This window comes from Aythya marila (assembly GCF_965140915.1).
Source record: "Aythya marila genome assembly, chromosome: W".
In the NCBI taxonomy this organism is placed as follows: Eukaryota; Metazoa; Chordata; class Aves; order Anseriformes; family Anatidae; genus Aythya; species Aythya marila.
In genome coordinates, this window is record NC_139081.1 from 14,142,969 (window position 1) to 14,166,002 (window position 23,034).

At 40.8% G+C, this 23,034-nt stretch overlaps 1 protein-coding gene across 1 annotated transcript; it reads right to left on the bottom strand.

Annotated features, from left to right (window-relative positions):
* Positions 1–297: 297 nt before the first annotated feature.
* Positions 298–20,427, bottom strand: LOC309889419 (mesoderm induction early response protein 3-like). Its single transcript, XM_082782244.1, has 11 exons — positions 20,314–20,427; positions 18,833–18,967; positions 16,459–16,579; positions 14,671–14,756; positions 14,384–14,456; positions 9,887–10,038; positions 8,399–8,480; positions 8,138–8,229; positions 1,206–1,333; positions 862–1,007; positions 298–774 (listed from the first exon to the last, which is right to left on the bottom strand). The coding sequence occupies exons 1-11, from the start codon at positions 20,410–20,412 to the stop codon at positions 317–319; spliced, it is 1,572 nt and encodes a 523-aa protein (XP_082638370.1). The 5' UTR covers positions 20,413–20,427; the 3' UTR covers positions 298–316.
* Positions 20,428–23,034: the final 2,607 nt, after the last annotated feature.

Genomic DNA, 23,034 nt, shown 5'->3' on the forward strand with positions numbered 1-23,034 from the left:
GAACTTCTGTGCTGGTTTTGAAATGGTGGCCTCTGTCTACAGGCTTTAAAAAAAATTGAAGCAGAGCTTAAAGCTGCAACACAGAGATCTCTTAGTCCCAAACTGCCAAGCATCACATGACATTTCCACATTTATGGACTGAAAAAAAAAAAAAAGAAATTACTCTTGACAAATCAAGATATAGTTCTATATATACAAAGACATCACTGATGTCATAAAGTTCAAACTTCCAGTGAAAGACTAAGCAAACCTGATAGCTCTCATCAAGTTTACTACTACTGCATAAAGTACCCACCGTTTGTTTCATTTTCCACAGTCACTCTGAGTGAAGGGCAGTATGTTGGTGAAGAGTGTGGGTGCTGATAAAGCCATTTGTCTCATTTGCAGGTAGACTGCTGAAGTCAGCCACTGAAACAGCCATTTTGGCACTTGTAATATGATGCGTGTGGTTCTCAAAGTCCACACTAAGGTTGTTTACAGAGACATCATTCATGAAAGATTCTGGGACAGCAATCCCCATTTTCAATCTCTTTGCAGGTCTGTCTGTCTCCTCACTGCACATGTTCATTGAGTTTAGCTCTGAATGATAAAAGCCAGTCTCAAATAAATTAAAACAATCACTTTCACCATTGCTAGGCAAGTTAAGCAATTCTTCTGTTCCAACAGGCACATGATTAACTGGTGCTCGGGGTAAGTTGTCCATAGGAGGAAAGGCATCATCCAGGCAGTTCACATCTGAAGCGTGGCAGACTGTAGCTACACTATTTGTCAGTGCTGGAAAAAAAAAAACAACAGATGAACACAAATGTAAATGAAATAGTTTATGTAGTCACAACAAAGATCCCCCCTGCCTTGATTTACCTGTCAACTCATTGGCAGTGATAGAGTTCAGAATGCTTAGCTGTTGATCAGGAATGGTTTCTGTTCGACTATTAGATGTTAAGGCTGAAGAATGTACTGCTCCACCAAGGGCTTCTGTTTCATCTACCAAACGATCCATGTAGTCCCTAAAATAATATTACACCTATAATGGGTTATTTAAAATAAAAATGAAATCAAGGCCTAAAATGATGATGGATTAAATTTCAGTTGTCATAGCCACTGCAGCATTACACTGCAATGGTGAGAGGAGGAAGTGGGCAAGGGGAAGTCTTCTACGTTTAAGATTTGAAACAGAAAACACATTCTAAGAACATTTTACTTACGTAACTCCTGGATGATGGTTATATCTCTTCTTTCCAAATCTTGTTTGCTGAGCAAAGTAATCATAACGTTCTGACTTTTTCCATATGTAATAGAAAGCCACACACTCAGCAACTGTTCTGGTTCTTACCTAAAAGAAGGCAAGAAGAACTGACAAGACTTATGTTTTGTCATTTCTCCAATTCCCGTATACCTGCAATATTGTTAGCTTTACTACTCTAGAATCTGGAACAAACCAATTCAATTAAGACATTTATAAGACATAAGAGATATACAGTTTCAAATAGCTGTTACATCTATTCTACTGTATTACATTGTTGTTTTTTTGTTGTTGAATAAATTGAAACTCCATATCGGAAACATTTCAGTTCATAAATTATAACATTTTTTTTAAACTGTAAGACAGACTCTCTTAAAATAGAAAAAGCTCATTAGATTAATGACCTAAAAGAAGTGAAGCAGAAAAGACTCAGGGTACTCATTCCTTTTGGGAAAGTCAGAAACTGCCAAGGCTTTGACAGCAGACATGCACAGCAGAATCACAGAATGGCCAAGGTAGGAAGGGACCTCTGAAGATCATAGACTCATTAAGGTTGGAAAAGACCTCCAAGATCATCTGGTCCAACCACCCCCCTACCACCAATATCACCTACTAAACCATGTACCTAAGCACCACATCCAACCTTTCCTTAAACACCCCCAGGGAAGGTGACTCCACCACCTCCCTGGACAACCTGTTCCAATGCCTAACTACTCTTTCTGAGAAGAAATTTCTCCTGATTTCCAACCTAAACTTCCCCTGGCACAACTTGAGGCCACTGAGGGACCCTCCTCTAAGGGAAGTCTGCTGCCTTCCTGGGGCCCGGGTTAAGGACGTCACCAGGAGACTTCCAAGCTTGGTTTGACCCTCAGACTATTACCCATTACTAGTCCTACATCTGGAAGGAGAAGGGGCAACATGTAGCCTGAGAGCAATCAAAAGGGACTTCAAGGAATGTGGACAGATGATCAGAAACTTGAGTGCACAAGTCATCTTCTCTTCCATTCTCTGTACTGACAGCGACAGGAACAGAAGGGTAGCGTCCATTAACACGTTGCTCCATGGTTGGTGTCATCGCCAAAATTTCAGGTTCTTTGGCAACAGGAAGCCTTACATGGCACCAGGCTTGCTGACATCAGACAGAATTCATCTTTCCCAAAGAGGGAAGAGGGTCCTTGGTCATGAGCTGGCAGGGCTCACTGATCATGTTTTTAAACTAGATTCAATGGGGGAGGGGGATATCATCAGGGATGCTGGCGATAAGGTACAGGATGACATGCCATCCCACTTACACCAGCTGAACACCACAGCCGACAAAGGATGCCTAGAGCCTAGAGAGGGAACAGAGCTTAACAGGAGAGCTACCGCAGGCCCACATGGACAAGTTATAGTTGCCCCATCCAGAAAGGCAGACGCATTGGGAGCCCAACTCAAATGCCTATGTAAACACACGCAGAATAGGGAATAAACAAGGGGAACTGGAAATACGCATGCAGTTGCGGGGCTATCACAGAATCTCTAGGTTGGAAGAGACCTCAAGATCATCGAGTCCAACCTCTGACCTAACACTAACAGTCCCCACTAAACCATAGCCCTAAGCTCTACATCTAAACGTCTTCAAAAGACTTCCAGGGATGGTGACTCCACCACTTCCCTGGGCAGCCTGTTCCAATGCCTAACAACTCTTTCAGTAAAGAAGTTCTTCCTAACATCTAACCTAAAACTCCCCTGGCGCAACTTAAGCCCATTCCCCCTCGTCCTGTCACCAGGCACGTGGGAGAACAGACCAACCCCCACCTCGCTACAGCCTCCCTTGAGGTACCTATAGAGAGCGATAAGGTCGCCCCTGAGCCTCCTCTTCTCCAGGCTGAACAAGCCCAACTCCCTCAGCCGCTCCTCGTAGGACTTGTTCTCCAGGCCCCTCACCAGCTTCATCGCCCTTCTCTGCACCCGCTCAAGCACCTCGATGTCCTTCTTGTAGCGAGGGGCCCAAAACTGAACACAGTACTCGAGGTGCGGCCTCACCAGAGCTGAGTACAGGGGGACGATCACCTCCCTAGCCCTGCTGGTCACACTGTTAAATGCTATGATCTCATCGCAATTACTGAAACCTGATGGGACAGCTCTCATGACTGAAATGTGGCCATGGACAGCTTTGTGCTTTTTACGAAGGACAGGCCAGGAAGGCGAGGTGGTGAAGTTACTCTTTATGTGAGCAAGCAACTGGAAGCTCTGCAGCTCTGCATAGGGGGGGGATGAAGTGCAAGTCAAGAGCCTATAGGTGAGGATTAAAGGGCAGGCCAACAGGGGTGACATCTTGGTGGGTGTTTACTACAGGCCACCGGATCAGGAAAAGGAAGTGGATGAGGCCTTCTACAGGCAGCTGCAAGTTGCCTCACGTCTGCAGGCCCTGGTTCTTATGGGGGACTTTAACCACCCCGATATTTGATGGGAAGACAACACAGCTCAGAACAAACAGTCCAGGAGTTTACTGCAGAACACTGAGGATAACTTCTTGACGCAGGTGGTAGGTGAACCAACAAGGAGAGGGGCATTGCTGGACCCAGTACTAACAAACAGAGATGGTCTAGTTGGAAACGTGAAGGCTGAGGGCAGTCTTGGCTGCAGTGATCACGAGATGTTGGAGTTCAAGATCCTGCAAGGAGGAAGCAGGGCAAAAAGTAGAACCGCAACCCTGGATTTCAAGAGAGCTAACTTTGACCTCTTCAGGGACCTAATTGGAGGAATCCCCTGGGCCGGGGCCCTCGAGGGAAAGGGGCCCCGGGAGATTTGGCTAATATTCAAGCACTACTTCCTCCAAGCTCAGGATCAGTGCATACCTACGAGAAAGAAGTCAAGCAAAGGGGGGCAGGAGACCTGTGTGGATGGACAAGAAGCTCTTGGGAAAACTTACACAGAAGAAGAAAGCACATATGATGTGGACAAAAGGACAGACCACTTGGGTGTAATATAGGAACACTGTCACAGAATGCAGGGATGCAGTGAGGAAGGCCAAGGCCTGGTTAGAATTAAATTTAGCAAGAGACATCAAGGACAACAAGAAGGGCTTATTCAAATACATCAGAAGCACAAGGAAGACCAGGGAAAATGCAGGTGCACTGCTAAGTGAGGTGGGTGCCTTAGTGACAGCAGATACAGAGAAAGCAGAGTTACTCAATGCCTTCTTTACATCAGTCTTCACTGCTAAGATCAGCCCTCAGGAATCTCAGACCCTGGAGACAAGAGAGGAAGTCTGGAGAAAGGACTAAGGCTAAGGCTAGGCCCATACGCTACCGAGCCCAGAAACAAGAGAGAGAACCTGGAGAAAGGACTTTCCCCTGGTTGAAGAGGATTAGGTTAGAGGTTATTTAGGCAAGCAAGACACCCACAAATCTACAGGCCCCGATGGGATGCACCCACGGGTGCTGAGGGAGTTGGCAGATATGACTGCTGGGCTGCTTTCTACCATCTATCAGCAGTCATAGTCATCTGGGGAGGTCCTGGATGACTGGAGACTTGCTAATATGATGCCCATCTATAAGAAGGGTCATAAGGAAGACCCAGGGAACTATAGTCCTGTCAGCCTAGACCCTAGACCCATAACTGAAAAGAGACTGGCTCCATCCTCTCGACACCCTCCCCTCAGAAATTTATATACATTAACGAGGTCTCCCCTCAGTGTTCTCTTTTCCAGGATAAACATGCCCAGTTCTCTTAGCCTGTCCTCATATGACAGGTGCTCCAGTCCTCTAATCACCTTAGTAGCCCTCCTCTGGACTCTCTCCAGTAGTTCCATGTCCCTCTTGTGCTGGGGAGCCCAGAACTGAACACAATACTCCAGGTGTGGCCTCACCAGGGCTGAGTAGAGGGGGAGGATCACCTCCCTTGATCTACTGGCAACACTCTTCTGAATGCAGCCCAGGATACCATTGGCCTTCTTGGCCACAAGGGCACAGTGCTGACTCATCGTCAGCCTGCTGTCCACCAGGACTCCCAGGTCTCTCTCTGCAGAGTCGCTCTCCAGCAGGTCAGATCCCAGCTTGTACTGGTGCATGGGGTTATTCCTCCCTAGGTGCAGGACACTGCACTTGCCTTTGTTGAACTTCATGAGGTTCCTCTCAGACCAACCCTCCAGCCTGTCAAGGTCCCTCTGAATGGCAGAACAGCCCTCTGGGGTATCAGACACTCCTTGAGCTTTGTGCCATCAGCAAACCTGCTGAGGGTGCACTTCGTTCCATCGTCTGGGTCATTGATGAATAGGTTGAACAACACTGGACCCAGTACTGACTCCTGGGGGACACTGATAGTACAGGCCTCCAACTAGACACTGCACCACTGATCACAATCCTCTTTGTTCTGCCATCCAGACAGTTCTCAATCCACCCCACTGTCCACTCATCTAGCCCGCACTTCCTGAGCTTGCCTATGATGATGCTATGGGAGACAGTGTCAAAAGCCTTGCTGAAGTCAAAGTAAACTACATCCACAGCTCTCCCCTCATCTACCCAGCCAGTCATCTCATAACAGAAGGCTATCAGATGGGTTAAACATGATTTCCGCTTGATGAATCTATGCTGACTACTCGTGATCACCTTCTTATCTTCCACGTGCTTGGAGATGACCTCCAAGATGAGCTGTTCCATGATGTTCCATCTTTTCAGGGATGGAGGAGGTGAGGCTGACTGGCCTGTAGTTGCTTAGGTGCTCCTTTTTGCCCTTTTTGAAGACTCGTGTAACACTGGCTTTCTTCTGCTCCTCAGGCACCTCTCCTGTTCTACACAGCCTTTCAAAGATGATGGAGAGCGACCTAGCAATAACATCGGCCAGCTCCCTCAGCACCTGTGGGTGCATTCCATTAGGGTCCATGGATTTGTGGATGTCAAGTTTGCTTAAACGATCTCTGACTCAATCCTCCTCGGCCAAGGGAAAGCCCTCCTTTCTTTGGACTTCCTCTCTTGTCTCCAAGGGTCTGAGATTGCTGAGGGCTGATATCAGCAATGAAGACGGAAGCAAAAAACGGCATTCAGCAACTCTGCCTTCTCCCTATCCTTTGTCACCATAGCACCCACCCCATTCAGCAGTGAGCCAACATTTTCTTCGGTCTTCCTTTTTCTACTGATGTATTTGAAGAAGCCCTTCTTGATGCCCTTGATATCCCTTGCCAGATCTAATTCAAAACGGGCCTTGGCTTTCCTTGTCACATCCCTGCATACTCTGACAGTATCCCTATATTCCTCTTAAGTGGCCCGTCCATTTTTCCACATGCTGTAAATTTCCTCCTTCTGTTTGAGTTTTGCCAGGAGCTTCCTGCTCATCCATGCAGGTCTCCTGCCCTTTTTGCTTGCCTTCTTACTCATAGGGATGCACCGACCTTGAGTTTGGAGGAAGTGATGCTTGAACATTGAACAGCTGTCTTGGACCCCCTTCAGTAAAAATTGTTGTCTTGAAGGTATTAAGAACTTAAGAGACTCATTTTGATCTGTTAACTGTTCATCTTTTTCACCCCCCAAAATGGACATTGCTATGCAAAGTCAGCTTCTTGGAGAAAAATCTGTTACATCTACCTATATTCTTATAAAATATACAATTTTTTGGATGCAGAAACATTTCAAATCATCATCAGCCCACAGTTCCCATTTAAGTTTCACTATATACTAGAATATAAAACTCCATCCTGATATAGTATGTCAGTAAACTATACTTGAGCTTGATCAAACTTACAGAAGCATCAGAGGCAAATCCAAAACACCTTGGGCATAGTAATAACCCTTGCTAGTTTATACAGGAACATACCAGGCAGGGGAGAAAACAAATATATGTCCATATGCACCACCTAGTATCCAAAGTCTCAGCTAATGCTTTGCAGTACAGTGATGAGGAAGCATCTGTCGTTAAATTTCTCCATGCACTAAATCTTGACTAGCCGATACTTTCCATATACAAGTGACGTCAGTTTATGTTGGGTCCCTGACGTCTCTGATGTTTTACCTACTTGGATAAAAACGACTGGATTTCTTCGACAAATTCTAGTCCATAGTGACAGATACTCCAAATCGTGTGCTTTGTTGCATGTTGGATTTTTTTTTTTATTATATATATTTTTAAATGATTTCTTTGCATCTCTCTGGGCAATTATTATTTATTGGTAAGGTCCATTTAAAATTTGAACTGCCCAAACATTTATCATAGGACAAGTTAAGCCAGGTATTGAGCAGGACTAGTCAACTATCGTTCAACAGCAACTACAACACTGTAGTTTACCTGAAATATGACAAATACACCAGTCTCCTAAAGAAAACAAAAAACCCTCAAGATGCTATCAAAACATAAAGGAAACACACATAAAATTTGGAAGTGTCCAATACTATCAACTGTACCAAGTGATACATATTTTTGATCAAAAAATATCCAATCCTTATTCTTCAGGCACAGAGGAATGAATCGGAAGCAATCCAGATCAAGATTAGAACTTCTTCGTTAGCCAGAAAACAAAGTCCTGATCAATGCCTATAGCACTTTCTTCTGAAAACACAAATACGCTAAACCTGTTTCTGTACAACTACACCCTCCTGTTGATAAAATTAAGTAAAGAAGCATTTTCCCTTCCTACAGCCGCAGCACGAAGTACTATACTAGGCAAGGCAAACATTTAAACTAAAATAAAATATAAGTGCATAAATGGAAGTGATGCCAATTTAAGTCAATTTCAGAGATAACACACTGATTCATCTGCCTTTTCAAATGACATCTGAGATAAAGTTAACACAAAAACACCAAGCTGGTTCTAGTATGTTGATTATTATTTCACTCTTCTGCGTGACTTTGGACAAACATATTGCTCTTACAGATTTTCGGCATCTACCAATTCTTCCATTTAACTGTAAAAACACTAACCTTGTTTTTCCGTATGAGATGGAAGTCTTTTCCATAAATCAGAAGTGCATGTTCAAAGCTTCTGCATTCTTCTTCTGTCCATGCTGTCATCTCTTCTGACAATAACAAGAACAGCACGATAAGTGTATTTTCACTCAATAAACTATTACAGAGAATAAAAAGTGTTGCTAACACACAAATATCCAAATGCATCAAAAAAACAATAGGCCAGGCAGGTTTTTTCAAACACACATTTCTGAAAAACTCAGGTACTCTTCTTACCCTGAGATGCCTTTCCATTTGAACAGTATCTCTCAATTGCTTCTTTAACGTTATGGCTACTCTTGAGAAGTTCATACAGCGCCTATAAAATAAAAGAAGTCTTTGTAAAAGAGTCAAAGACTGCAAATATCCAATCTAAACAACTGAAACTAGCCTTTCAGCGAGCGCACCTCATATAAAAATAATTATCTTTATACACGATAAAAAAACAGCCAAAAGCAAAACCATCTAAAAGTTGAGGCAAGGTTTGATTAAACAAATATGAAATATTACATACAATTATTAAAAAAAGGCTAGATTTGTCAAGAGCATGGCAATCAGAAACATCACAGAACACAACACTGCCAACATTCAAATATTCATAATTTTAAACATGTTCTTTAAAGAGTTGCAATCAATGGCTAGATGTCCAGGTGCAGACCAGCAATAAGTGGCATTCCTCAAGGATTGGTGCTATTTAACATCTTTGTTGGCAAAACAGACAGCAGGATCGAGTGCACCCTCATCAAGTTTGCCGATGACACCAAGCTATGTGGTGCAATTGACCCACTGGAGGAAAGGGATGCCATCCAGAGAGACCTGGACAGGCTTGACAGGTGGGCCTGTGCAAACCTCATTAGAAGTTCAACAAGGCCAAGTGCAAGGTCCTGCATCTGAGTTGAGGCAATCCCAAGCACAAATACAGGCTGGGTGGAGAATGGAGTAAGGGCAGTTTTGAGGAGAATGACTTGAGTGTCTTGGTTGACAAGAAGCTTGACATGAGCTGGTAATGCGTTCACAGCCGAGAATGCCAACCACACCCTGGGCTGTATCAAATGAATCGTGTCCAGCAGGTTAAGGGAGGTGATACTCCTCCTCTATTCTGCTTTCATGAGACCCCACCTGGAGTACTGTGTTTGGATCTGGGGCCCCCAGCACAAGAAGGGCATGGACCTATTAGAAGGAATCCAGGAGGGTCATGAAGATGATCAGAGGGGTAGAGCACCTCTCCTACAAAGACAGGCTGAGAGAGTTGGGGTTGTTCAGCCTGAAGAAGAGAAGATGTCAGGGAGACCTTATAGCAGATTACCTGTACCTAAAGGGGGCCTACAGGAAAGCTGGAGGGGGAGACTGTCAGGAAGCGTAGTGACAGGAGAATGGTTAATGGCTTTGAACTAGAAGAGAGTAGATTTGGGTTAGATATTAGGAGGAAATTCTTTACTATGACGGTGGTGAGGCACTGGAACAGGTTGCCCAGAGAAGTTGTGGATGCCCCATCCCTGGAAGCATTCAAAGTCAGGTTGGATGGGGTTTTGGGCAACCAGGTCTAGCGGAAGGTGTCCCTGCCCATGGCAGGGGGTTGGAACTGGGTGATCTTTAATAGAATGGTTTGGGTTGGAAGGGACCTTATTCTATGAAAATTACCAATAAGATCCTGACCCCAATCATATCTAATGAGGAAAAAAAAGAAATGGAGTAGTCACAAATGGTACAGGATATAAAACATACTTGCTCATTGTCCCTTGTATATAGCCCTTCAGGAATTCTGCCAATTATTTCTTCATTTCCTGTTCTTAAGGAGGTTTCAAAAAGGTATTCTTTAACTTTACTTTCTGAAATCACACCAGGTTTCCAAAGTAAATGGTCTTCATTTTCATAGGCTGCTAAAACAGAAATCCATTAACAACAGGTGTGACATTTTAAAGACTGTAACATAAAAAGCTATCTCACGGACAAAGAACAGGAACACAGAAGAAATGAAATCAAATATCATCATGCTACTTGTGAATTGCAGCTCACTTTTTGCCCAAAAGCCTCAGTTAAGAGACAGACTCTACAGCATGGTATGGTGAAGAGATTCAGGTTCCATGAGGACGAGATAAGGGACTAAACTCTTCAGGCAGCTTGTTGACTGCTAGATGATTCAAGTCAAATTACGTATATGTACACATCATCTTCGTATAAGCAAACTAGCAAATACGCTCAGTTTTATTCATCTGTTTTCAACAAATAATCTATAGTTTACAATAAAAGAGTGTAGGGTATTACTTTCATATTTTAAGTATTGTGTGTCATGGAAAAAAAAAAAAAGAGGTGGTTGCTAAATGGTCATTTTCAATTAAAATTTGCCAAAACTTACCTTACCAAAATGGAATCTAGATCTTAATTCTGCAATTTCTTTTTCTGTTCATTAACAACCAAATGTTGTTTACAACTTGTGCATTGCACATTTTACAAGCAAACAGGATGTTTAGTCTTCCTTCATAGTACACTAAAGTCATGTATGCACCTCTTAAGTATCTTATTTGACAGACAATATATTGGTCATATACAAGAGTTGCCCTGAAACTTTGTCAGTCTGTGCACACACTTGAATTCTAGATTAAACTATAAATCTTATTTTATTCAATAGATATGATTAACATTGCATATAAGGTTTCATGTAATCTCTTGGCAATGCAAAATTGAAATTACTCAGTCCAAACACACACAAGCATAATGGTTGGCACAGTAGAAGAGGCAAAGAAGATTCTCAAACATCTCATAAAACTGCAGGAAAGAATATTAAGCAAAAGTGAAGAATAAAATTACATCTACTGAAAAAGTGTTGTTATGGCTTAAGAAAAAGCTTTCAGACAGCTTAAGGAAGTTTTCAAACAGACATGTTATAAGTATAAGGTTTATAGAAGAACTAAATGGCCATCTATCACAACTCCAGTAGCTTGGACTATGCAGCAGAAATATAAACACGTTTGCCAACGCCACCTCTTCAGGGAGTATAGAAGAGGCTTTCACAGATTCACATTACGTAGAAGTGGATGATTTCTGAATTCCTGCAGTGTAATTCCAAATCCTAAATCATGTTTTTCTCAGTACATGCAGTGTTCCAGAGTACCTCCACCCATACAGCCAGGTCCAGTGCCTCTGAGCACTGCTGACACCCAGCTTCAACCTCTTTTATTAACCAAGATAATCCAGTATTTCTTGCTGGAGTCCATGCCTGATATTCTCAAGAGGAGTTCCTTGGGCTCTTCAATCTGAGAGCTGGCCAAGAGCTTTGCTGGCCAAGCCAGCAAACAAAACTCATACTGGTTCTCTCTAGCACTAACTCTTTCCTGGTCATCCCCTGGTTATTCTCTAGTTCTTGGCTAATAAAAAGTCAAAAAGTATAAATAGTAAAAGGACTATGCAGAAAAATCTTATTTTTATTCCTCCATTTCTTACGACTAGTAAGCATCATGCCTGAATCTTAGAAAACAGTAAACTGCTCTAGGTCTCAAACAACACAACAGATGTCCACTTGCTAATGCTTCCAGCTCTATAGTAAATATTCTTCTCTATAGCAAAGGAACGTTCTTCCAAAAGCTGTCGGTAATGGTGAAAAGACTTCATATGCTTCACTAGAATAACATTCCCATGAAACACTGCAGTTTCAACACAAGTAATTAACAGAATATTAATAACTTAGAAAAAAAACAGAATGCTCTTCATTTATTAAAACATCACCCAAAACGTTCCTTTAACTTCACAACTGATTCACCCATAAGCAAATTTCTTTCAATATTTTTTTGAATCACACAATTCTATGTGCTATAATTTTATCATAGTGAAGACTTTTAAAGATACCAAATAAAAATCAAGTTATTTTTTCTATTCTAGCACAATCTCAGTTTTTAACTTGAACTTACACGGGAATTATACTTAAAACATCTCATTTTGTAAAAGACAAAACGTATCAATACCTACACCTTCTACTCATGCTATGGAAACTGAAAATAGTTTATTGCATTATGTTTTCCATAAGCAAATGTTATTATGAATATATTAACGGTAAGAGGATTGCCAAGAAGAATCTCCAACCTTTACTGGATGCAGAGGGGAACACAACTACAAGGATAATGAAAAGGCTGAGGTTCTTAATGCCTTCTTTACATCTGTCTTTACTAGCCAGACCACTTATCTTCCGAGTACTCAGCCTCCCGACCTGGAAGCCTGGGACGGGGAGCAGAAGAACACCCCCTCCCCCCCCACACACACACACAAGTTCAGGTGGAAACAGACCTGCTGCTACACCTGGACTGTCACAAGTCCATGGGGCCAGAGGGGATCCACCCAAGGGTGCTGAGGGAGCTGGCGGATGCAATTGCCAAGCTGCTTTCCATCATCAGCGGTCATGGTCATCCAGAGATGTCCCAGATGGCTGAAGACTCACTAATGTGACGCCCATCTATAAGAAGGGTCATAAGGAGGAACCAAGAAACCACAGGCCTGTCAGCTTGACCTCGGTGCCAGGAAAGATGATGGAGCAGGTCATCTTGAATGCAATCACACAGCATATGTGGGACAACCAGGGAAACAGGCCCAGTCAGTAAGGGTTCGTGAAAGGCAAGTCCTGCCTGACCAACCTCATCTCCTTCTATAAACAGGTGACCCACCTGGTGGATGAGGGAAAGGCTGTTGATGTAGTCTACCTAGACTTCAGCAAGGCCTTTGACACGATCTCCCACAGTATTCTCCTGGAGAAGCTGGCAGCCCATAGCTCGGACAGGTACACTCTGTGCTGGGTTAAAAACTGGCTGGACAGCTGGGCCCAGAGAGTGGTGGTGAATGGAGTGAAATCCAGCTGGCGACCAGTCACCAGCTGGATTATTCCCCAGGGGTCAGTGTAGGGGCCCATCCTCTTCAATATCTTTATTGATGATTTGGATGAGGGAGTGGAGCGCACCCTCAGTAAGTTTGCAGACGACACCAAGTTGGGGGGAAGTGTCGATCTGCCGGAGGGTAGGAAGGCCCTGCAGAGGGACCCGGACAGGTTGGGTTGATGGACAGAGGCCAGTGGGATGAGGTTCAACATGGCTAAGTGCCGGGTCCTGCACTTCAGTCACAACAACCCTATGCAGCACTACAGGCTTAAGGCAGAGTGACTCGAAAGCTGTGCAGAGGAAAAGTATCTGGGGGTATTGATCAATGCTCACCTGAACATGAGCCGGCAGTGTGCCCAGGTGGCCCAGAAAGCTAATGGCATCCTGGCTTGTATCAGGAACAGTGTAACCAGCAGGACCAGGGAGGTGATCATCCCCTTGTACACTGCTCTGATGAGGCCGTACCTCGAGTACTACGATTAGTTTTGGGCCCCTCACTACGAAAAGGACATGGAGACCCTGGAGCATACCTAGAGAAAGGCTACGAAGCTGGTGAAGGGTCTGGAACACAAGTCTTAGGAGGAGCGGCTGAGGAAAGTGGGGTTGTTTAGTCTGGAGAATAGGAGGCTCAGGGGAGACCTTTTTGCTCCCTACAGCTACCTGAACAGATGTTGTGGGGAGCTGGGAGTCAGCCTCTTCTCACAGATAACCAGTGATAGGACTATAGGGAACAGCCTCAAGTTGTGACAGGGGAGGTTTAGGTTGAAAATTAGGAGACATTTCTTCTCAGAAAGAGTAGTCAGGCATTGGAACAGGTTGCCAAGGGAGGTGGTGGAGTCACCATCCCTGAGTGTTTAAGTAAAGGTTTGACTTGGTGCTTAGGGACATGGTTTAGTGGGTGACATTATTAGTAGGGGGATAGATGGACCAGATGATCTTGGAGGTCTTTTCCAACCTTAATGATTCTATATACATTTTGCAGCCCATACGGTTTTACTAAAAACAAACAAACAAACAAAAAAACAACACATTTTGAAGATCTTCAATGTCAACTAAGTTACACACTCATGGCCCACTTATGACACTTATGATACTCTGAGGAGACCCACTGTTTGTTGCCTCCTAAGATTATTAAATACTTCATAATTAACACTGTAATCCACACTCCTATGTCTTTTTGTGTATGTCTTCTCAAAGTCGTAGAATCACATTTCTGAGAAATAATTATGCGGTTGCATCACTCAGTTTTCTAGTATTTTTAAGGTCTGATTTTCACTAACCCATTGACCTTACCTTAAAAATTTAAATAATGTTTTTCCATCAACTGCTACATATAAGAAGTAAAACAAATTGAAGAACTTACCCTTTTCATCATCACTGTATTTGCCAAGGTAAGGGGGAATCTCAGCCTGATACTGTGAACCAACCATTATTTCCTGAAGACGTAACAAAAAACACAGGAGAAAAATATTAGCCTAACATATTTTTCACATGGAAGCATTAAAAAAAGACATTTACTTGGCTTTCAGCAGAGAATTCCAGAATTAAGGTACTATTTTAGATACATACTGTAAATATTAATGCATTTCTTTCTTAATAGTAAAGTTGTTTTTTTATCTGTTTTTGTTTGCTTTAAGAAATAGTTATTACCTTTCTCAAATCTTCAGATGAATTACCACTGTCTGCCTCTACATCTTCAACATCTGATTCTTTATCTCCATCACATGCAGTGTTCGCTTCAGACACAAAAAAGTTTGTTTTTAGCTAGGAAGCATTTTTAGTTTAAACATCACTACAAGAAATTGCTGGGTATCTTTTACTTTTGAAAAGAGCACCTGCTTTTATTCAGGGAGACACTGATCATGAGTTTGTTGATCTACACATCTATCAAACTATAGCATCAAGTCAGAAAGCACTGGTACTTGTATACTGCAGAACTGAAACATTTATGCAACTAAGACAACCTATTGCGTTTCTAACAGACAAAAGGAAATAAAATTATTTTATCTTTTTTCCCGCCCCCTCCCCTTCAATGAATGATTATACATTACAGAAAAGGTACGAGAAAACAATACTTTGAGGGCTACAACCTAGTCAATCACAAAAAGCAATGTTGAAGGCAAGTCTTTATTACCTACCAAAGCTTTTAATTGGAAGTTTTGATGGATATTCAAAACATTCTTTTAAACAAGGCTGCCTCAACATAGAGTCTAGATACAGCAGCAACATACAAAATAGAATAAGCGAAAGACAGCTCATCGCTTATTCTTTTTAGTCTTTAATTTTTTTTCCCCTTGGGAAGAAAGACAGCAGAACACTCCATGTAACTCAAAGACAGTACTTTACAGAACTACTCATATTTTAGAATATGGAACACTGTGGTACTGTGTTCTGAAGTAATTCTATTTTTATAGATGTATAATCACTGGTAGAATGGAATCTACTGTTAAACTAAAGTTAAAGTTACATTGTATTCTCAAACTATAACACACTCAAAAGTGGGGTTGCAATTTTATCTTCATCACACCAAGCTAGAGTTGTCAACATCAGAGACAATATCCAAGAACGTATAGACTGAGGCTCTTCTGTAGTCATTACTACTATTACCAGTCTCTCTTTGCTGTTAGAAGTAGCAGGCAAGAAGCTAAAACAAACTTATGAAATAACAATATGCAATTATTTTTCCAAATAATATATTATTTTATTAAATTTGGATTAAGTGTTATAAATACTTAACTTAAAAATTAACATTATCTTAATATTAGAGAAACACACAAGGAATGGAAAAAAAGATGAAACTTCCAACAGCAGAGAAAACTGACATTTCCCTTCCTGAAACGGTGGATATTTGATTTTAAGATGTCCAACTAAACATTCTAATAGAGAAAGAGTAACATTCTGATAGAAAACCATGGTAGCTGAAAACAAACATGACTATTTCTTAATCCTGAGCAAAATGAGGGGCTAATCATTTCTCCATAAAAGTTGCCACACTTTCAGTGTCATATTCATTAACAGTTCACAAGCAACATTTAAGTGCCAGCAAATTTGGGGTTTGCTTAATTTAAAAAGGGCATCAACATTTATTTTTTTTTAAATCTCTTTCAATTTGAATGTCTTCACTACACAATCAGCAATGCACAAGGAACTACAACTGCAGGTAACTGAGGCAGCACATCACCTTTATCATCCTTTTTCTCTAGAAGAAACAAACGACTTTGTGGTGCTTAGCTGCCTGCAAGGTTAAACCACAAAAAGGTCTTTCAAGTAATCATTACTAACAACCAAAGACAACATTCATGTTCAATACCCCCCAAAGCACTGTTTCTCAACTCCCAGAAAAGTCAGCAGTACTTTGCAATTTTGATATTTTAAGCTAGGATGTTGTATATAATGTCAGGACTGTTTTGAGTACTGTTATAAAATTAGTTTTCCTACATCTTAATGGCCGAGGAAAGAAGTCTGTAGCCTCATGTGAAGTAACTGATGGTGTCAAGTCATCTGCAGAGGACTGTGTTTCTTCATCATCACCTGACAAGAGGTCTTTAGCTATTTCCTCCTGTATCATTTGAAAAATAAATAAAAATTAAAACCTCAGAATGTTTATTAAGTATAGACCAATGAGCATTTAGATTCAGCAAATTATAAGTCCCATTAAATAAAATGAATTATTTTACCGTAAGTAATTTTAGTAGACCGTATTCCCTTAATTAAAAAGGGGGTTGGCTCCTCCTAAATCTGAGGACAAATATAGCCATTAATTTCAGAGTTGAACGCAGGGGTTCATTTCCCCTGTCTTCCGTTAAAATGAAGTCAACAAAAAGTAACCTCTGCAACTATCAACCTCAGGTGTTCCTCCAACTGCTTCCAATGAAAAACACCAATGGAAATTGCCTCAAAACTTTAGAATTTTGTTATTCTTTACATCATAGATACACTGAAGGTTTAAGAGGCTGTTACCCCTTAAACTCCGGAAAAAGAAAATAGAACAGCCAGGCATTTTTGTAGGCTTTTGCTAAGGACAGTTACAGAAAACGGACAACCGGTTATCTTCCCAAAATACACAAAATTAAGTTTTCATAGACTAAAAAAAATAAAAAAAAAGGAAAACAGAAAAAGCTCACTTCCTCCACCAGCAGATGTTTGAATACCTCTGTATAAAAGTTAGGGAGCAAAAGAACTGTATTAGACAACAAGTCGACTACATTTTTGTAGCCTCAACAATTGTGAACCCTAATGAAAATCAGATGTGCAGAGCCATCATTATACTCAACTTTCTGTGGAATTTACCATTACATCACTCACAGAAAAAGTTTTTTTTTTTAAAAAAAGAAACAGCATATGTTTACTACATACAAATTTTAGGATCCAAACTACTAGCTACATATGTCTTACAGCCAAAAAAAACAGATTAAAACTTCGGAATTTGATATTAGCCTGCAAATCACAGAAGCTGAAGGGTGTGTGGTGTTTGGTTTTTTTGTTCTTAGGTGTGTTTTCCCCCCCTCCAACAGGATTTTTTTTTTTTTTTTTTTAATATAGAATCATAGAATGGTTTGGGTTGGAAGGGGCCTTAAAGATCATCTAATTCCAACCCACCCCCACCCCCCCCCTTGACATGGCAGGGACACCTTCTGCTAGACCTGGTTGCTCAAAACCCCATCCAACTTGGCCTTGAATGCTTCCAGGGATGAGGAATCCACAAATGCTCTGGACTTGTTCTAATAGGTCTATGTCCTTCTTGTGCTGGGGGCCTCAGCTGAACACAGTACTCCAGGTGGGGTCTCACGAAAGCAGAATACAGGAGAAGAATCACTTCACTCGACCTGCTGGCAACGCTTCTTTTGATGCAGCCCAGGATACGGTTGGTTTTCTGGGCTGCAAGTACATATTGCCAGCTCACATTGAGTTTTTCATCAACCAGCACCCCCAGGTCCTTCTCCTCAGAACTGCTCTCAATGCATTCTCTATCCAGCCTGCATTTGTGCTTCAGATTACTCTGGCACAGATGCAGGATTTTGCACTTGGCCTTGTTCAACTTGTCATGAGGTTTGCACAGTCCCACCTCTCAAGCCTATCCAGGTCCCCCTCCGGATGGCTTCCCTCCAGAGCGTCAACCGCACCACACAGCTTGGTGTCATCAGCAAACTTGCTGAGACTGCACTCAATTCCACTGTCCATGTCACCAACAAAGATGTTAAATAGCGCCGGTCTCAATACTGACCCCTGAGAAATACCACTCCTCACTGATCTCTACTTGAGCATTAAGCTGTTGACTGTAACTCTTTGAGTGCGACCATCCAGCCAACAAATGCAACAACCGTGTGTGCTGCAATCTCTTTCTAAATGATATACATCAGAAAGAAACATTCTAAAGTATTCAGGAGAGTCTTTTCAAGTCATCCACAGTTTTGGTATATAACACGTATGTTGGAAGCCCAAATTATTATTTCTGGACATTGCATACATTAAAATATAGATCTTTTAAGGAAAATTCCACCTCAAAAAAAAAAAAGTCTACAGTTCTTTGGATGTGTTTTAGAACAACTGTTAATTTAGTAATTTCTCATTTGTAGTAATATAGTGCCACTGAAGTCGCTCTGCATTTTTAAGTGCAATAAGAATAATTAGAATCAGATCCTCAATGTCCTTGAAAATGAAAGAATTCATAATAATATAGTAATTCTTGATTGTACATTGAAATTGACAAAGATATGCATTTTGTAACATTAAGAGATAGGGAAATATTATTTGAAGTCACCTGGATTTTTGCTTTCAATCTGTAATACGGGGAAAAATGGTTCCAACTTACTTTATCTAGAGTCATATCTGGAAGTTCATCTGCAAGTTCACTTGGAGAGCTATCTGTGCTAGAACCTGCCATAACTGGAATCGTGGTTTCATAGCCATAGAATGCCAGTAAGTCTTCCAATGGCATGTTTCCTTCCTAACACAAGAGGATTTACAAACATTTCAACATATTGCCAAACACTTGTAAACAGTTCAGGCCTAAAAGGATAAGACATATTTTGGGGAAAAAAAAAAAAGAAAAAAAAAGTAAAAAACAAAGAAAAACTTTATTGAAATCAGGAAACTTGAATCAAGGTTTAAAATATTTTCAGGCACAAGACTGAAATGATTCATCACCATCTCTCTTGGCATATAATGAAGTCCCATTAAGCTATTCAAGAAAACTGTTTGCTAGATGAAAATAAACAGTAATTGATTATTAAATATTTACTCCTTATCTGATTCATACTGTACAGCATGATTTGCCTGTATTTCTTCAAGACAACAGAAGCACAACCACCCCCCTACAAGAGAGAATTGCAGAAAAACTTGAAGATTTTAGTCCTATATAATTACAACTGCATGTGTGCATTCAAAAACCCACAAAAGTAAACCAAAACGGCAACTTTTTATTATGTCCATCTCCTGCACAAAATACTTTATAATGACTGCTGAGACAGTAATAGGAGAACAGCTAATGGAAAAAAAAAAAAAAAAACAATAGAAAGGCTGGATTTATAATGATCAAAAACTGTTGGGAAAAAAAAAAAAAAGTGATTTTTCTAAATATGTTTGCATCCTAAGACAATAAAACAACAAACTGCAGAGATTTTTTTAGTTACCTGATTCAAGCCATCAAAGAATTAGAAACATTTTCTGATATTTATACCTTTAAAAGTTAAATTACCTTCAAAAATTTATTGTTGGACTTGTATACTGATTAAATTACTTGTTTTCTTTAGTCTTAGTCCTGCAAAGACTTTTCACAATGGGTAAACATAAACTGATGTCCAAGTCTTTCCAGGATCAGGACCTAAAGTAATAGAGTGTTTAAGATGAGTAGCTCCAGTTCATTTCTGGATTGGAAAAATAACAACTGACCAACAGAATGAAATACAGCTGTCATTTAATAGTACTCAAAATGTGCAATTTCAACTTATTTCTGACTTACAAAAATTAGAAGAGATATTAGATAATACAACTCTAAAAGCAGCTTCAGTAATTTCTCCTCCAAAGTGAAAGCATTATTAAATAAAAAAGAACCTGAACTTAACACAGCACTAATATATTTGAAAAGCTAAATTCCACCTTTTTGTGAGGATGCACTGCTATACCCTAACTGAAACTGATTATATTGTATTTATTTTTTTAATAAAAAAGTTGTAAAGGCATTTTGCAAGAAACTACAATATACAATACTGACTAAAGAACGCATTGACCATTATTTTCAGTAAAAGAGGTACAACACATACGGACATTTAGAAGAGGGTGAGTCACTCTTACCTTTTCTAAATCTTCAATTTCAGAGCTGAAATTTTTGCTTTCTTCCATCATTTCCTCTTCTTCGAGAGTTTGCTCATCATCGTAATCATGTACCAGCATTTCAGCAGAAGGGTCAAAGTCATGATCCTCAGATGATAAAGAGCCAACTATTAAAAAGAAAAATCTGAGTAATTTCTTTCTACACCAACATATGAAGTTACATCATAGAAAAAAAATAAGGTTACATGAATTCTTTTACATACAGGGAACTCTCAATGGAATAACTGGAACAAACTCCTAACTACCTGACAAATATAGCTGTTTTAGCTGGCCTTCCCTTTTCATATCTATAAGTAATATGCATAGTTTTCTCTCTTGCAGTATAAATACTTGAAAGAACTACCTAAACTACTGAAACAAAGTTTCAATAAGTACAATCCCAAATGAGCATTTTACTGGATAAAAGATTGTTCAAAATATACTTGAAATCATCATTAAGGTACAAAGCACACGTCACAAGATTTCAGATGCCGCAAGCATGCCGGTTGTACCTTACAAATCAAGGGTCTCTGACTCTTGAATGAGTTATATGATAATTAGCCTAGTTTTTCACTAGTAAATGGCTAACATAGCTTATAAATCAATTTCTAACTAACACCAAAATAAAGTGAGACACACTTCAGGTTAGTTAAGCTAGTTTTAATAAAGCATCTGATCTGCAAGGCTAAACTCTTAGCACTTGATCTAGAAAGAAAGAAAAAATATGGCAGTGTCTCAAGAAATATAGAGGAAAATATATTGGAAATAAAATGCTTCTAATGGATCACATTAATTAACAAATCATTGTGACAGCTCTATGGTCCAAGACACGTTTTCATTATTCAAGAGGATACTCATAAAATAATAACTATTTTTTGATGGCTTAAGTGCATTTTGTCAACTGTTAGAAAGTTATCATTAGATTCAGCATTTTTGTTTAACATAAACTTTGTCCATTTAGATTAAGACAATACTATGCAAGTTCACAATACCATACCATAAGGAAACATTCAGGCCAAAAATATTTTTATTCACATGCTATTCATATTATAGTCTCGTGGATCTCTCAGCATTGCTTATAATGCTACTCCAATCACAATAATTACTTTGCACACAATTTTTCTGCTGTTGCCTATTACATCCTGATCCTACAGCTTTTCAAGAACTGTCAACTGTCTTAATCACTGTCCTGGTTTCAGTTAGGACAGAGTTAATCTTCCTCCTAGTAGCTGGTAGGGTGCTACGCTTTGGCTTAAGATGAGAAGAGTGCTGATAACACCCCGATGTTTTAATTGTTGCAGAGCAGTGCTTACACCAAGCCAAGGACGTTTCAGCTTCTCACTCTGTCCTGCCAACGGGCAGGCTGGGGGTGCAGCAAGAGCTGGGAGGGGACAGACCCAGGACAGTTGACCCAAGCTGGCCAAAGGGGTATTCCATACTATCTGACATCATGCTAAACAATATATAGGGGTGGCTAGCTGGGGTGGGGCGGCCAGCTGCTCAGGGATAGGCTGGGCATTGGTCAGCAGGTGGTGAGCAATTGCATTGTGCATCACTTGTTTCATACACGCTATTATTAGTAGTACTATTATTATTATTTTCCTGTCTTAATAAACTGTCTTTATCTCAACTCACAGGCTTCACTTTCCATTTCTCTCCCCCATCCCAGAGAGGGAGGGAGGAGGGTGAGCGAACGGCTGTGTGGTGTTTAGCTGCCAACCGGGTTAAACCACAACAATCACACACACACAAATGTGCTCAAGATTATCGTTTCTAATCGCTGTTCTAACTCATTTTATGTTTGAATAACTGAAGTAGAAGGTCTATACAACTCACAGACTTTAGATAAAAATAAGTCCCACTTGGTGGCTCTGAACACTCAATATCCAATTTAAAACCATACTCAAGTAAAACAAGCTCATTGAAATTAGTAAGAGTAAAGAAGAAAAACAGCTAACACAGAAAGCAGTTATGCAGAAACAAATGCACTCCCCAGATACTTATTAATGAGTAGCCCTATTGATGTTAAATACACGTGTGTAAATGAAGATATTCCAAAGAACCTTAACCGTGGTTCAAGCCTTAACAACTGCATGTCGCTATGATTTTAAATGTTTTCTGATACTATTAAGAAGTCACACAAGCCTATAGTTACCAGCAAGAGAAGCAGTCTCTCTTTCTCCAGACTACATGGCTTTACTGAGATGCTGACTTAAAAGCACTACAAGACTGATTTCATTTTGAACTCCAAGCAGCCAATTACTAACTGCAACTGGAGTTAAGGAAAGAACTCCACAACATACTTCTTTTTCTTTTAAAAATCAGGCAGGCAATCAGTTACATGAATGCAAAGCATTAGAAAAGCTACGAGGCAAGAGGGGATATTTGTAGAAAGGAGCAGGAGGGAGACCACAGCGTGTGGGTGGCAGGTAGTGTGTTGGGCAGTAGCTGGCAAGGACGAACCTGGGCTCGAACTCCCAAAGGAAGCCTGCGGGGAGAGGAGAGATCGAGGTGAAGCATCTCACTCTGCAGCAAGTAGGATTCACTATTTTATGTTCCCCCTTCCCTTCATCACCGGAGCTTCCTCTTTCTCCCACCGTCCCCCTTCTGCCACTCTACTCCTCCACTCGCACGGGTCACCAGCCTCAACCTCAACCACAGCCCCCGCCTCCCATCCCACTCACCCCTCCATCCTGTTCACCC